Here is a 17,321-nt window from a genome sequence, read left to right as displayed (position 1 = left end):
ATGCCTAAACAGCTTTTGTTAGGTCGGATCGAGGGGGCTAAACGGGCGCGGCACGGGCTAGAGAAGAGATGGAGTGATGTGGTACAAGAGGACGTGGAGCTGAGTGGACCGGCCAATGACTGGTACCAGTGGTGTCAAGATCGGCCTCTGTGGAGGAGGCTCGTGAAGGACGCTACTGGGGGGGGGGGGGGTGCCAGGCTATGTGCACAGTGAGGCTACTGGGCAGGTGGAGGCAGTCGCCCTCCAGCAATAAAGGAGGGCGGAGGAGCGACGCTCACAACAACGAGCGGAGCGCCGGGCGGCTAAAACACAGCAAACTGGCACAGCGGGGAGCACAGGTGGTGCATCTACCGGTCATCTCAGTCAGTCGACCCATGGCACCTGCTGGGTCTGCCCCGTGACCTCCTGCCAGCAGCGAGCCCTCGATGCTGCGTGCGGCCTCAAAGTGCACCCAGCCTGGCACAGGCGCCGTGCTGAGTGTGGAAACAATCCCGGCAGCAGCTCCGGCCGCTCGTGCCGCGTCCCATTCGCACTCCTCCTCCGCCTCCTCAACCACGTCCTCCTCCACCTCCTCCTCCACGTCCACCTCCTCTTTCACCTCCTCCTCCGTCACCATCGATTCGTCCTCGACCACCGGCCACGACTCATCTGTGGCCCTTGCAGCGTCGTCGTCGTCATTCGGCACGCTCCATGCACTGCTGGATGCAGGCCGCCCTCCCCCCCTCCCTCCCCCTCCCCCCTCCCCAAGGCGCCACCTCGTGTCAAGCGCTCACATCACCGAGCTCCCCATTCACGACCCCCCCTCCCCCACCTCCTCCTCCTCCACCTCCCCCAGGGGCCCAAATGATTCCTCCCCCTAATGGGCTCCTCCTCCCCCCTCTCTGGGGCCCAATAAAACCCCCTCTCCCTCCCCCTCTCCCTCCCCTCCCCCCTCTCCCTCCCCTCCCCCCTCTCCCTCTCCTACCCCCCTCCCCCCCTACGCCCCTCCCCCCCTACGCCCCTCCCCCCTACCCCTCTCCCTCCCCTCTCTCAAGCCGGAGTCGGTAACGAGATAATCTCGAATGAGTGGAACACGACCTCCCCTGGGCCCCTCCCCCTCCAGCCCCTCCCCCTCCAGCCCCTCCCCCTCCAGCTCCTCCACCTCCAGCCCCTCCCCCAGCATCCCCCCGACCCCATCCCTCCCCACGTGTTAAATGAGGTGAGTATGATGCGTGACGAGGCGAGTGTGACGAGGTGACGAGGCGAGCGTGACGAGGCGAGCGTGACGAGGCGAGCGTGACGAGGCGAGCGTGACGAGGCGAGCGTGACGAGGCGAGCGTGACGAGGCGAGCGTGACGAGGTGCTCACCTTTTCGGTGGGCGTGATGAGGTAGACAGCCTCCAGAGTGGGCAGCGTCTCCCTCACCTTGTGCAGGTCCTCCACGACTACAGTACACACACAGTACACACACAGTACACACACAGAGTACACACACAGTACACACACACAGTACACACACAGTACACACACAGAGTACACACACAGTACACACACACAGTACACACACACAGTACACACACAGAGTACACACAGAGTACACACACAGTACACACAGAGTACACACACAGTACACACACACAGTACACACACACAGTATACACACAGTACACGCAGAGTACACACACAGTACATGCAGAGTACACGCAGAGTACACACACAGTACACACACAGTACATGCAGAGTACACACACAGAGTACACACACAGTACACACACAGTACACACACACAGTACACACACAGTACACACACAGAGTACACACACAGTACACACACAGTACACACAGAGTACACACACAGTACACACACACAGAGTACACACAGAGTACACACACAGTACACACACACAGAGTACACACACAGTACACACACACAGTGTACACACAGTGTACACACAGTACACACACAGTACACACACAGTACACACACACAGTACACACACAGTACACACACACAGTACACACAGCACACGCACAGTACACACACACAGTACACACAGCACACGCACAGTACACACACACAGAGTACACACACAGTACACACACAGTACACACACACAGAGTACACACACAGTACACACACACAGTACACACACAGTGTACACACACAGTGTACACACACAGTACACACACACAGTACACACACAGTGTACACACACAGTACACACACACAGTACACACACAGTACACACAGTACACACACACACAGTACACACACACAGTACACACAGCACACGCACAGTACACACTACCCATAGACTCAACACTGTCCATAGACTCAACACTGTCCATAGACTCAACACTCCCATAGACTCAACACTGTCCATAGACTCAACACTGTCCATAGACTCAACACTGTCCATAGACTCAACACTGCCCTGCCCATAGACTCAACACTGCCCATAGACTCAACACTGTCCATAGACTCAACACTGCCCATAGACTCAACACTGTCCATAGACTCAACACTGTCCATAGACTCAACACTGCCCTGCCCATAGACTCAACACTGCCCATAGACTCAACACTGTCCATAGACTCAACACTGCCCATAGACTCAACACTGCCCATAGATTCAACACTGCCCATAGACTCAACACTACCCATAGACTCAACACTGTCCATAGACTCAACACTGCCCATAGACTCAACACTACCCATAGACTCAACATTACCCATAGACTCAACACTGCCCATAGACTCAACACTGCCCATAGACTCAACACTGCCCATAGACTCAACACTGCCCATAGGCTCAACACTGCCCATAGACTCAACACTGTCCATAGACTCAACACTGCCCATAGACTCAACACTGTCCATAGACTCAACACTGTCCATAGACTCAACACTGCCCTGCCCATAGACTCAACACTACCCATAGACTCAACACTACCCATAGACTCAACACTGCCCATAGACTCAACACTGCCCATAGACTCAACACTGTCCATAGACTCAACACTGTCCATAGACTCAACACTGCCCATAGACTCAACACTGCCCTGCCCATAGACTCAACACTGCCCATAGACTCAACACTACCCATAGACTCAACACTGCCCATAGACTCAACACTGCCCATAGACTCAACACTGTCCATAGACTCAACACTGCCCATAGACTCAACACTACCCATAGACTCAACACTGCCCATAGACTCAACACTGTCCATAGACTCAACACTGCCCATAGACTCAACACTACCCATAGACTCAACACTGCCCATAGACTCAACACTGCCCATAGACTCAACACTGCCCATAGATTCAACACTGCCCATAGATTCAACACTACCCATAGACTCAACACTGCCCATAGACTCAACACTGCCCATAGACTCAACACAAGTAGTAGCTGCACAAGTAGCTACGGGCCCCGCACTTTCAAGGGCCCCGCGCTAAATGCTTTCAAGCTATCAATTCCGGTTCACTGATTCTGCACTTGCTCTATTACTATAGTACTATACCGCCTTCGCCTTTTATGATCGACCGGGCGTTTAAGGTTAGCGATTTGTCGTATTATCTGGCCGTGTAGCAAATGAAAAATTACAATCACTCTACTACGCGAGTGAGTCACGTGTGTGTATGTGTGACTAGGTTCGTGCTGTACCCCTGTCACTCAGCACGTGCCCCAGGCCCTCGACACTCACTCGTGATGCCCTCGCTCATGATGTCCGTCATGCGGCAGCAGGCCGACAGCATGCGCATGCTCAGGTGGTCGACCACGAGCACCTGCGGCACGGGACGGGCGGGGGGGGGGGGGATTCCGCGTTCAACAGCGCAGACGGCGGGGGGGCAGGGGAGGCAGGGGGGGGGGTCAAGTGCACTGGGGAGAGGGCAAGTCGGGTGCTGAGTCGGGTGCTGAAGGGGAGCTGAGATGAGAAGGAGTCGCCCGAGACGAGGGACGTTGTTGAGAGGAAGCCTCTGGATGGGAGTGGAGGGAGGCAGGGGATGGTGGAGAAGGGATCGCAATGGCGGAGGGGGGCGAGGGGGCGACTGGCGGTCAGGAATATTACCGGAGGGAATGAGCTGTGGGGGGGGGGGGGGGACGATGGTAAGAAGGAAGGTGGAGATGGAGTGAATTGGCGGGAGGATAGAGGAGGGTGCTGAGATTAAGATTAAGGTCACCCAGAAGAATGAATGGGTTGGGATGAGTAAAGAATTAATTTAAGATTATTAAAGAAGGACAGAAGGTGGGGGGGGGGGGGGTGCCGGGAGGGGCAATGGACGACGAGCCGAGAGAATTGGTGCCGGGGGGAGAGGCCGGATGGAATTGGGGGATGAGAAAAGGGGGAACGGGAGAGGTCGCCGAGCCAAGATGGGGCGAGTTGAGGAGACGCATCATCCCCCCCCCGTCTTGTCCGGCTTGCCGACATTGTGTGGGCGAAGGCGGAAGAGGAGGAGGTGGTGGTCGTGGTTGTGTTGGTGGTGGTGGTGGTCGTGGTGGTGGTGGTGATGGGCACCGGAGTGGCAGCGTCGAGTGTAAGTATCCATGTCTCTAGATTTGAAGTTTTCGTGATTGCAAGGATCCATACTCTTTGGTTTTTTCGGTAAAGTCATGTAGGTGAAAACAAAATAAAATAAGACAACTAAATTAAATCACAACGTTTCGGAAGCAACACAAGCATCCGCCATCAGGTGTGACTGCTCCAGCAAAATGACTGTAGCGCATGAAGCGAGCTCTTTAGAGACACGTGTTTATGTGTGAGTGCAATCACATGGAGGTCCCAGCCACGACGATTGTCGTTTTGTATCGTGCCGGGTGCCAGGCCCCGCTGAGCTGCGTAGCTCTTTTAACAGTGGCGACCTGGCCCATCAGATTACAGGCCGATAAAGCGGCAGCTCACCACCACCATCATCATCCCCATCATCACCACCATCATCATCACCACCACCATCACCACTACCATCATCACCACCATCATCACCATCATAATCATCACCATCATCATCACCATCACCACCATCATCATCACCATCATCATTACCATCTTCACCACCACCATCACCACCATCATCACCATCATCATCACCACCATCATCACCACTACCATCACCACCATCATCGTCCTGGGGACATTTCTAGCAGCAGCCGAATTCCTCTGAACGCGTGCTGACGTCGATTCTAAATGTGGAGCGGGAAAACAGGACCCGGAGAGACACAAGTCCACGCGACCACGGGGAGAGGGAGACACACAGACTGCGAATACACAGCAGCAGCAGCAGGCGTAGTCAGGGTCGAGATTGAACCCACGACCTCCTGTGTACCAGGCGAGGGAGTCAACATCTCCTCGCCACCGTGATGATGATGAGAGAGACACACAGACTCCAACTACACAGCAGTAGGCGTAGTCAGGGTCGGGATTGAACCCACGACCTCCTGTACACCAGGCGAGGGAGTCAACGTCTCATAACCAGCGAGGCGTGAGTGGCCGTGCCTCTTGGTAAGTTGGCATCGGCAGAAGTGAGGTCCGGGATTTGGGTGGACACCAACCAGCCGAAGGTGGTGATGGAGGTGGTGATGATGTGATGATGATGGTGGTAATGATGGCGGTGATGATGGTGGTGATGATGGTGGTAATGATGGCGGTGATGATGGTGGTGATGATGGCGGTGATGATGCTGTGATGATGGTACTTGCCTTCCATTCTCCTCGCTTCTTCACCTTCTTAATCACCTCGGTCATGATCTCTGCGTACACACACAGTACACACGTGTCTGTGTATGTCACTGTGTGTATGTCACTGTGTCTGTGTCACTGTGTCTGTGCCACTGTGTCTGTGCCACTGTGTCTGTGCCACTGTGTCTGTGCCACTGTGTCTGTGCCACTGTGTCTGTGCCACTGTGTCTGTGCCACTGTGTCTGACACCCACAGATATTGTAGTGGTTAGCGCGCTGCGCTATGAACCTTGCGACCCGGGTTCGATTCCCGCTCATGGCCAACACCAGTGACGATTATATGAACCGGTCCCGGGCCTCCCCTAGGTCGACTCAGCCTTAAATTAGTACTTGGTGCGATGTGTAAACATCGTCACTAGGGAGACAAAGGCGGCCGGGCGTGGTGCCGTGCCGGCCTTCATAGGTGCTTCTCGCTAACAGCACTTGCCCCATACAGTCTATTAAGGCTAAATGGGGAATCTTTGTGTCACACCGTGTGTGTGTGTGTCACACCGTGTGTGTGTGTCACACCGTGTGTGTGTGTCACCGTGTGTGTGTCACACCGTGTGTGTGTGTACACGTGTGTGTGTCACCGTGTGTGTGTCACCCTGTGTGTGTGTACACGTGTGGGGAGCGGTAGTGTAGCAGTCAGCGCGCTGCGCTACGAACCCAGACGACCCGATTTCGATTCCCGCTCACGGCCAACACCAGTGACAGTTATCTGAAACAATACTGGGCCTCCCCTAGGTCGACTCAGCCTCAAATCACTACATAGTGCAATGCGTAAACATCACCGCTGGGGAGACAAAGGCGGCCGGGCGTGGTCCTGGCCACCCACCCCCTCGTGTGCCGGCCTTCATGGGTGCTCGCCAACAGCACTTGCCTCAACAGTCTGTTAAGGCTACACGGGGGATCTTTGTCTGGGGGGGGGGGGGGGGGTCGGTGGCTGTGGCGCAGTGGTTAGCGCTGCAGTCGCCAACAGCACTTGCCCCAAATGTTTGTTCGGGCTATACGGGGGATCTTTGCCTTTGCCGTGCCAGCGCGTGCCAACTGCGCATGCGCAGAACACCGCCATGAAAGTGAACCCGTCACGGACGATCCCCCACGGGGGCGTCGCCAGCCGCGAGGGGTCCACTGCTGGATGGGTCACCGCCTCCACCCTGACATTCACCATCATCATCACCATCACCACCGCCTCCACCCTGACATTCACCATCACCACCATCACCACCACCATCATCATCATCACCACCGCCTCCACCCTGACATTCACCATCACCACCATCATCATCATCACGGTGATGATGATGGTGATGATGATGGTGATGATGATGGTGGTGATGATGATGGTGATCATGATGGTGATGGTGGTGATGGTGGTGATGATGATGATCATGATGGTGATCATGATGGTGATGATGATGGTGATGCATGATGGTGATGATGATGGATGATGGTGGTGATGATGATGATGATGGTGGTGATGATGATGATGATGATCATGATAGTGATGATGATCATGATGATGGTGATGAATGATGGTGATCATGATGGTGATGGTGGTGATGATCATGATAGTGATGATGATCATGATGATGGTGATGATGATCATGATGATGGTGATGATGATGGTGGTAATGATGGTCATGATGATAATGATGGTGATGATGATGATGGTGGTGATGATGGTGATGATGATGATGATCGTGATGATGGTAATGATGGTCATGATGATAATGGTGGTGATGATGGTGGTGGTGATGGTGGTGATGGTGGTGATCATGATGGTGATGATGATGGCGATGATATCAATAACGGTGACTAAGACGCCCCCCCCACCCCACTGCGCATGCATCCGAGAGCGCGCGCACGTCCACGAGCACAACAAAGACAAAGATCCCCCGCGTAGCCTCAACAGGCTGGCGGGGCAAGTGCCGTGAGGAGCGAGTCGCCACACCTCGGCACTGTGGCACACGAGGGGGCGGTGTGGCTAGCAGCACGCCCGGCCGCCTTTGTCTCCCCAGTGCCGATGTTTACAACGCACCGCGGCGGTTGACCAGCTGAGGCTGAGTCGACCTAGGGGAGGCCCAGACAATCGTCACCCGAGTTCGATTCGCCGCTCGGCCGTGAAGCGCAATGCGCTGATCACTCCTCACGTATCCATCACCCACACAGACAAAGATCCCCCGTGTAGCCTTAACAGACTGTAGAGGCAAGTGCTGTTAGCGAGTAGCACCTATGAAGGCCGGCACGGCACACGAGGGAGTGGGTGGCCGGCACCACGCTCGGCCGCCTTTGTTTCCTCAGTGACGATGTTTACGCACCGCGCCAGCTACTGATTTAAGACCGAGTCGACCTAGGGGAGGCCCAACACCGCTTCAGATAATCGTCATTCTTATTGGACGTGGGACGGCAATCGACCTCGGTTCGTAGCGGAGCGAGTTAATCACTGCACCACCGCTCCGCACACGCAGGCACACACACATCACACACACACCATCACCCATACACACAGACACACACACCATCACACACACACCATCACACACACACCATCACACACACACACCATCACACACACACGGCGACGGCCTTGAAAGCAAATACACACACACACCACGCACACACACACAAAGGACAAATATCCCCCGTTTAGCCTGAACAGACTGTTATAGCAAGTGCTGTTAGCGAGTGGGTGGCCAGCACCACACCCGGTCGCCTTTGTCTCTCTAGTAGCGATGTTTACACATCGCACCAGGTACTCATTTGAGGCTGAGTCGACCTAGGGGAGGCCCAGGGCTGGTTAAGATAATCGCCACTGGTGTTGGCCGTGAGCGGGAATCGAACCCGGGTCGCCAGGTTCGTAACGCAGCGCGCTAACCACTACACCACCGCTCCCACACTATACACACACCCCAGGCCACACATCCACACACCAAGATGTACGCACATCATCCCACACACACACATCATCCCACACACACATCAACCACACACACACACATCATACACACACACGCACATCAACCACACACACACACATCAACCCACACACGCACATCATCCCACACACACACACATCAACCCACACACGCACATCATCCCACACACACATCAACCACACACACACACATCATACACACACACACATTAACCACACACACACACACATCATACACACACACACCATCACATCAACCCACACACATCCCACACACACATCATCCCTCACACACACATCACCCCACACACACACACACATCAACCCACACACACACACATCATACACACACACATCCCACACACACACCAGGATGCACACACACACCAGGATGCACACACACATCACCCCAGACACATCACCCCACACACACACACACCATCATCCCTCACACACACACATAAACACACACACCATCCCACACACACACACCATCCCACACACACATCATCCCTCACACACCAGGATGCACACACACACACACCAGGATGCACACCCCACACACACACCAGGATGCACACACACACCATCCTACACACACACACATCACCCCACACACACACACCACCCCACACACATCACCCCCCACACACACACCAGGATGCACACCCCAGGATGCACACCCCAGGATGCACACCCCACACACACACCAGGATGCACCCACTCCCGCACAGACACTCCAGCTCGCGCAGTCACCGCAGCTGTGAGACGGAGTGCCACTCACTCTCCCCCACCACCGCCTTCAGTCCTCGTTGGGGCGCCATCTTCCTCGCTCTCTCCTCTCGCTCTCTCTCTCTCTGCGTCTCTCCCTCCTGCGCTCTCTCCACTCACGTGACTCGTAATGACGGGAGGGAGAGAGATGGGAGAGAGCGCTACCGCAATGACGCGGCACCGCTCCCCCCACTCACCCCCCACCACGCCACCACAACTACAGCCATCATCACCACCATTAACATCACACCATCATCATCATTATGGCATCATTTGCACAATCACCATCATCAGCGTCATTAACGTCACACGCTGTCACGATAGAAATCATTAACAAAGCACCATCATCACCATCACCACCATCATCACCATCACCATCATCACAATCATTATCACAACAACCACCATCATCGTCATCATCACCACCGCCACCCACCATCATCACCACAACCACCAACTAACACTATCAACCACCATTCCTATGACTACGGCAATTCACACAATCACCATCGCTACCACCATCATGAACATCACCGTCGCCACCATCAAATTGCCATCCACACCGCAAACATCACCGCTATGCCAACCACAGTGGCACCCCTCCCTTGAGCCCGAGATGGATGCGGCTACAGGGAGACGCGAGCGCGCTGGGGAGCACCGCGTGACACATCGCCCATCAGTGTCACCCACTCCACCCCCATCAGTGTCACCCACTCCACCCCCACCGCGTCACCCACACCACCCTCACCGCATCACCCACACCACCCCCACAGCGTCACCCCCCCCCCCCCACATCACCCCACCGCACCACTTCAAACCACGCCCACCGCATCACCCACACCACCCCCACAGCGTCACCCACACCACCCCCACCACGTCACCCACATCACCCCCACAGCACCACCCACACCACCCCCACCGTATCACTCACACCACCCCCACAGCATCACCCACACCACCCCCACCGCGTCACCCACACCACCCCCACCGTATCACCCACACCACCCCCACCGCGTCACCCACATCACCCCACCGCGTCACCCACACCACCCCCACCGCGTCACCCACTCCACCCCCACCGCGTCACCCACACCACCCCCACCGTATCACCCACACCACCCCCACCGCGTCACCCACACCACCCCCACCGCGTCACCCACACCACCCCCACCGCGTCACCCACACCACCCCCACCGTATCACCCACACCACCCCCACAGCATCACCCACACCACCCCCACCGCGTCATCCACACCACCCCCACTGCGTCACCCACTCCACCCCCACCGTATCACCCACACCACCCCCACAGCATCACCCACACCACCCCCACCGCGTCACCCACACCACCCCCACCGCGTCATCCACACCACCCCCACCGCGTCACCCACTCCACCCCCACCGCGTCACCCACACCACCCCCACCGTATCACCCACACCACCCCCACCGCGTCACCCACACCACCCCCACAGCATCACCCACACCACCCCCACCGCGTCATCCACACCACCCCCACCGCGTCACCCACTCCACCCCCACCGCGTCACCCACACCACCCCCACCGTATCACCCACACCACCTCCACCGCGTCACCCACATCACCCCCACCGCGTCACCCACACCACCCCCACCGCATCACCCACACCACCCCCACCGTATCACCCACACCACCCCCACAGCATCACTCACACCACCCCCACCGCGTCACCCACACCACCCCCACCGCGTCACCCACACCACCCCCACCGCGTCACCCACACCACCCCCACCGCGTCACCCACACCACCCCCACCGCGTCACCCACACCACCCCCACAGCATCACCCACACCACCCCCACCGCGTCACCCACACCACCCCCACCGCGTCACCCACACCACCCCCACCGCGTCACCCACACCACCCCCACCGCACGATTCCGCGGGCGTGGCGGAGCGACCTAGCGGGTGGATGCGGGAGAGGCGGGGGGAGGGGGAGGGGCGTGGGGGGGCGGCGATGGGAGCCGGGGGGAGGGGCGTGGGGGAGGGGCGATGGGGAGGGGAGGCGGCCGGGTAAGGAGCCGCGGGAGCGGCAGCTGAGGCGATGGGAGCCGGGGGAGGGGTGGGGGGGGAGGGGCGGGGCGGGGGGCGATGCTGTTCCTCGGGCTATAAAACAAATAACGACCAAGACGCCCCGGATAGCCTAGAGAGGCTGTTGGGGCAAGTGCTGTTAGCTGGTAGCACATATGAAGGCCGGCACAGCACCACGGCCGGCTGGCCGCTTTGTCTCCCCAATGCTGATGTTTACACACCGCACCGGGTACTCATTTAAGGCTGAGTTGACCTAGGGGAGGCCTAGGACCGGGTCAAATGTCTGCCACTGTGGGAAATGGACCCCACCAGACGACTCGCTCCCAGCGCATGCTCCTAAAATGGCGGCGGCTTAGAGGAGGCCTTCATTCAGCAGCCGATTGAGCATAGCCCAAAATGATGCCCCAGCACCACACGAACGTACAACGCACTGCACACACAGCGCGTTATTTGCATCCATAACACATGCACACACATAGATAACACAAACCCCGCACGCTCTAACCACGTGTCCTTTCGTTGGATCCGAGGCATCCCATTGGCACCCTCACCGGGGCTCGCTCACTAAGCCATGCACGGGGCGGAGGAGGCCAGGCGCTGTCCCTGGTGCTGAATCTCCCAGTGATCCCGTGGGGGGCGCTGTCCCTGGAGCTGAATCTCCCAGTGACCCCGTGGGGGGCGCTGTCCCTGGTGCTGAATCTCTCAGTGACCCCGTGGGGGGCGCTGTCCCTGGTGCTGAATCTCCCAGTGACACCGTGGGGGGCGCTGTCCCTGGTGCTGAATCTCCCAGTGACCCCGTGGGGGGCGCTGTCCCTGACGCTGAATCTCCCAGTGACCCCGTGGGGGGCGCTGTCCCTGGTGCTGAATCTCCCAGTGACCCCGTGGGGGGCGCTGTCCCTGGTGCTGAATCTCCCAGTGACCCCGTGGGGGGCGCTGTCCCTGGTGCTGAATCTCCCAGTGACACCGTGGGGGGCGCTGTCCCTGGTGCTGAATCTCCCAGTGACCCCGTGGGGGGCGCTGTCCCTGACGCTGAATCTCCCAGTGGCCCCGTGGGGGGCGCTGTCCCTGGAGCTGAATCTCCCAGTGGCCCCGTGGGGGGCGCTGTCCCTGGAGCTGAATCTCCCAGTGGCCCCGTGGGGGCGCTGTTGTTGAAAGGTACGAAATCGGTTCAGCAATCGCGTCCGTATATAATGATATCGAGTGCTATATAATAATATAATAGTATTCGACTAGTAAAATATTTTGGAGAGTAATTGGATGCCAATTACCAACCAACTGCCTCTCACGCTCGGCCCGAAATCTGCGGTCGTGTGAATGCTGCATGACCCTGTGCCCTGCCATCGTGCACGAGCAGGTTAGTGAGTGGGTGTAGGGGAGGGGTGGGGGAAGAAGGGGGTAACGTGGCGGGGTAGATCAGGTTCGGAGGGAGAGAGGGGAGCGAGTGGGCAGCTTAATATCCCGCAGTCATCAACATTCCCTACGCCCCCCCCCCCCACCACCTTCACTAACTCCCCGGGAATAATCGCGACTGGCTCGGGATAACTACAGGGCTCAGGGACGCTGATCGGATCATATTCGCGCATCGGGTCACCGGGACATACCCGCTCGCAGCCGGTGTGTGTGTGTGTGTGCTGCTGTGTGTGCACGCGCGTGCGCATGTGTGGGTGTGTGAGGCACATTCCGTCGCTTTAGGGCTGAGTCTACCCTAGGGGAGGCTCGTCAGGGTCAAGTGGTGGTCGCTGTGACCCGGGTGCAGAACAGTTGATTTACCCGAATCTCATTGGGCCATCTACCCACCTGACAGAGGGTGTTCACTCACTCACTCACACATTCACTCACCCACTCACTACATATACTCACCCACTCACTCACTCACCCATTCACTCACCCACTCACTCACCCACACACTCACCCACTCACTCACCCACTCACTAACTCACCCATTCACTCACCTATACTCACTCACCCACACACTCACCCACTCACTCACTCACCCACTCACTCACTCACCCACTCACTCACTACATACACTCACCCAACCACCCACTCACTCACCCACTCACCCACTCACTCACTCACTACATACACCCACCCACTCACTCACTCACCCATTCACTACATACAGCCACTTACTCACTCACCCATTCACTCACTCACTCACTCACCCACTCACTGCATACACTCACCCAACCACCCACTCACTCACCGACGCACTCACTCAACAGCAACAGCCAGTCACCACTAAGTGGTGGTGACGTCACCACGGCGCTTGTGGTGCCAGGCGAGGTGCACTTCAAGACCACGTGAAGTGTCGAATGCCCACTTGCAGGTCTCGGGACAGACACATGTGCCATGGGTTGACTGGCTGAGATAACTGGCAGATGCATCACCTCCACCCCCTACTGTGCCATCTTGCTGTGTTTTAGCCGCCCGGCGCTCCGCTCGTCATTGTGGGCGTCGCTCCTCCGCCCTCCGTTGTTGCTGGATGTCGACTGATCAGTAGCGTCCTTCACGAGCCTCCTCCATAGAGGCAGATCTTGTCACTGCTGGTACTAGTCATCGGCAAGTCCACTCAGCTCCACATCTTCTTGTACCACATCACTCCATCTCTTCTCTAGCCCGTGCCTCGCCCGTTTAGCCCCCTCGATCCCGCCGAACAAAAGCTGTTTAGACATGCGGTGGCTGGGCATGCGGGCTACATGACCCAGCCAACGCAGCCTTGCCTGCCGGAGGAGCTCACCGATGGGACTTTGTCCAGATCTTTCAAAGATTTGTGAGCTCCTCACACAATCCAGCCTGGTTACACCCAGGATGGATGGTAGGCAGGCCAGCATGAATGTCTCAAACCGTGCAAGTGTGTATGTGTGCATGCATGTGTGTATGTGTGTGTGTATGTGTGTGTATGTGTGCATGTGTGTATGTGTGTACGTGTGCATGTGTATATGTGTGTACGTGTGCATGTGTATACGTGTTTACGTGTCCATGTGTGCATGTGTGTGTATGTGTGTACGTGTGCATGTGTGTATATGTGCATCTGTGTACGTGTGTACGTGTGCATGTGTGTACGTGTGTATGTGTGCATGTGTGTACGTGTGCATGTGCATGTGTGTACGTGTGTATGTGTGCATGTGTGTATGTGTGTACGTGTGTACGTGTGCATGTGTGTACGTGTGTACCTGTGCATGTGTGTACGTGTGTACGTGTGCATGTGTGTACATGTGCATGTGTGCATGTGTGTACGTGTGTATGTGTATGTGTGCATGTGTGCATGCACGTGTGTACGTGTGTATGTGTGCATGTGTGCATGTGTGCATGTGTGTGTGTATGCATATGTGTGCATGTGTGCATGTGTGTGTATGTGTGCATGTGTGCATGTGTGTGTATGTACATAGCCACTGGGGGCGCCGTAGTGTAGCGGTCAGCGTGCTGTGCTTGGAACCCGGCTACCCGAGTTTGATTCCCGCTCACGGTCACCAACACCAGCAACGATTATCTGAACCGGTCCTGGGCCTCCCCTAGGTCGACTTAGCCTCAAATGAGTACTTGGTGCGGCGTGTAAACTTCGCCACTGGGGAAACAAAGGCGGTTGTGTGTGCCGTGCCGGCCTTCATAGGCGCTACTCGCCAACAGCACGAGCCCCTGCAGTCTGTTACAGGCTACACGGGGTATTCATAACAACGTTGTTGTTGTTGTTGTGTAAGATCGCGTGAGCATCGTTAACCCTCCACCACCCGACACAGCCACTTGGTACGGTTCAGTCACGTGACGACACCACGTGACTCGAGCAGCCGGGTGACGTCATCGCTGTGAGCCAATCAGGCGCGGAGAGGGGGCGGGTTGTTGTCGTCACGTCACAATGGATCGTGGTCACGTGGGGCAGATGGGCTGATCAGTTATAAATCGATGCCTTAACAAGGCACGCAATTGGAACGTGCGCGACTTAATAATGCGCTTCCAGAGCGGTTAAAATTAATTATTTCAATTTCAATCGGTTGTCTTTCATTGGTCTAGGATCGTTGTAGTTCGTTTTAGTTTCACACAATCACATCGACCTTATCGACATCAAGCGAACGTCCGTGTTGGCAAGCAGGTTGTCCAACTGCCAAGGATTGTGTTTGTGAGTATTTAATGTCTTTGTGGTGTTTCTTTTAGCCTATTGACGCGATCGAACCCAAGATAAAGCCCCCCCCCCCGCCCCCTTAAATTAGACATATCGGTCGCGAAAGTCGACGTTGTAACACGTGGGGGGGGGGAGGGGGAAGGGGGGGGTCTTTGTCTTTGTTGTGTCGTGGGGAGCGGCGGTGCCACGGTCAGCGCGCTTGCGCAACAAACCCGGCGAGCCGACAAGAGACGATCTGACAAGACGCGCCATTAATCCCAACGACCGGGAGCCCCCTCCTCATTCCCCCCGTAGCCCCCCCCTCATCCCCCACCCCCCGCAGCCCCCACAGCCCCCACCCCGTGCAGCCCCCACCCCCCGCCCTTCTGTTTTTGTTCCATCTCCGGTGTTGACTCCCTCGCCTGGTACACAGGAGGTCGTGGGCTCTGTCCCGACCACTGCTACACATTTGGAGTCTGCGTGTCTCTCTCTTTCTCTCCAGGACCTCTCTGGGGCTTTCCCTCCACATTTAGAGACGACATCACGCTTTGAGAGTTTGCGATCCATCTCCACGTGAGAAGCCACGTCGTGGTTGAGCGGTCTTCTGTGGTCAGGCGGCTTCTGACAAAGAGCCGGACAGCTCAGTGGGGCCTGGCCGAGTTCAATAACACCACCACCACCAGCAGCAGCACCAGCAGCAGCGGTCAGAGGCATCGAACAGGGGCGGTCACCGCATCATCGTCATCGCGGGGCGCTTTCACGCGCGCTTCTGCGGCCGTCTGGAACGCTCCTCCTTCCGATATGATGAAGCCACTGGGACGCTATGCACGGTTAAATCACCATCATCACCATCATCATCCAGATTGACAAACTCATTTCTCGAGAAGAGATTTTTGTGTTTCGTTTGTTGTCTTTACCGCCCCCCTCCTCCTCCCCCTTCTACCCCCTTCTCCTCCCCCATCTCCTCCCCCCTCCTCCTCCTCCCCCATCTCCCCCCCTTATCCTCCCCCATCTTCTCCTCCCCCCTCCTCCTCCCCTCCTCATCCTCCCCCTCTCCTCCCCTCTCCTCCTCCTCCTCCTCCCCCATCTCCCCCCCCTTCTCCTCCCCCATCTCCTCCCTCCTCCTCCTCCTCTCCCATCTCCTCCCCCTTCCTCTTCCTCCCTCCCTCCCTCCACCTCCTTCTCCCCCATCTCCCCCCCCTTCCTCCTCCTCCCCCATCTCCCCCCCCTCCTCTTCCTCCCCCATCTCCCCCCCCTCCTCCTCCCCCCTCCTCCCCCGTACTCGCCCAACGTGGCGGGGCAGACCGAGTCCAACTCCACAGCTCCCTCCGGCGACGCCTCCTCCGCCAGCAGTGCCGCGTTGACCCCAGCGAGCTGCTGCTGCCGATCTCCAGGGGTCACCGTGCCGGTCACCCTCGTCCCCTTCTCCCGAACCCCCTACAGACCCCCTCGCAGGGGGGGCATCGCCCCCCCCACCGCCGCCGCCACCGCCGCCGCCACCGCCGCCGCGGGCGTCGAGAGGCCCCGCCGCCAGCTGGTGGCGCGGCTGCCGCAGACCCCGACGGGCCCCCCCCCGGCTCGTCTGCCCGCGCCGTGCCCCTGGGGCACCTCCATGTCCGCGCCGTGCCCCTGGGGCACCCCCAAGTCCCCGGGGGGGCACAGATCGCGCTGGCAGTGGGGGCCCCCGTAGCGCGGTGGGCACAGACAGCGGCTGTGCTCGTGGCAGACGCCGCCGTTGTGGCAACGC

The 17,321-nt window shown here is 57.6% G+C and overlaps 1 protein-coding gene across 1 annotated transcript in view; it reads right to left on the bottom strand.

Annotated features, from left to right (window-relative positions):
- The window catches only part of LOC133360236 (syntaxin-binding protein 1-like), a 31,576-nt gene extending 21,772 nt beyond the window's left edge, over window positions 1–9,804 (bottom strand). The window contains exons 1-4 of the mRNA XM_061578878.1: window positions 9,422–9,804; window positions 5,680–5,729; window positions 3,689–3,770; window positions 1,348–1,424 (exon numbers count right to left, since the gene is read on the bottom strand). Coding sequence (XP_061434862.1) covers window positions 1,348–1,424; window positions 3,689–3,770; window positions 5,680–5,729; window positions 9,422–9,461 — 249 coding nt within the window. The 5' untranslated portion in view covers window positions 9,462–9,804. The remainder of the gene's footprint in view (window positions 1–1,347; window positions 1,425–3,688; window positions 3,771–5,679; window positions 5,730–9,421) is intronic.
- Window positions 9,805–17,321: the final 7,517 nt, after the last annotated feature.

The sequence above is a fragment of the Lethenteron reissneri genome, chromosome 67 (assembly GCF_015708825.2).
Source record: "Lethenteron reissneri isolate LAM-NWPU_2019-01 chromosome 67, ASM1570882v1, whole genome shotgun sequence".
NCBI classification, from domain to species: domain Eukaryota; kingdom Metazoa; phylum Chordata; class Hyperoartia; order Petromyzontiformes; family Petromyzontidae; genus Lethenteron; species Lethenteron reissneri.
Note: the sequence above shows the minus strand (reverse complement) of the source record. Positions and strands in the feature narration are given on the sequence as shown.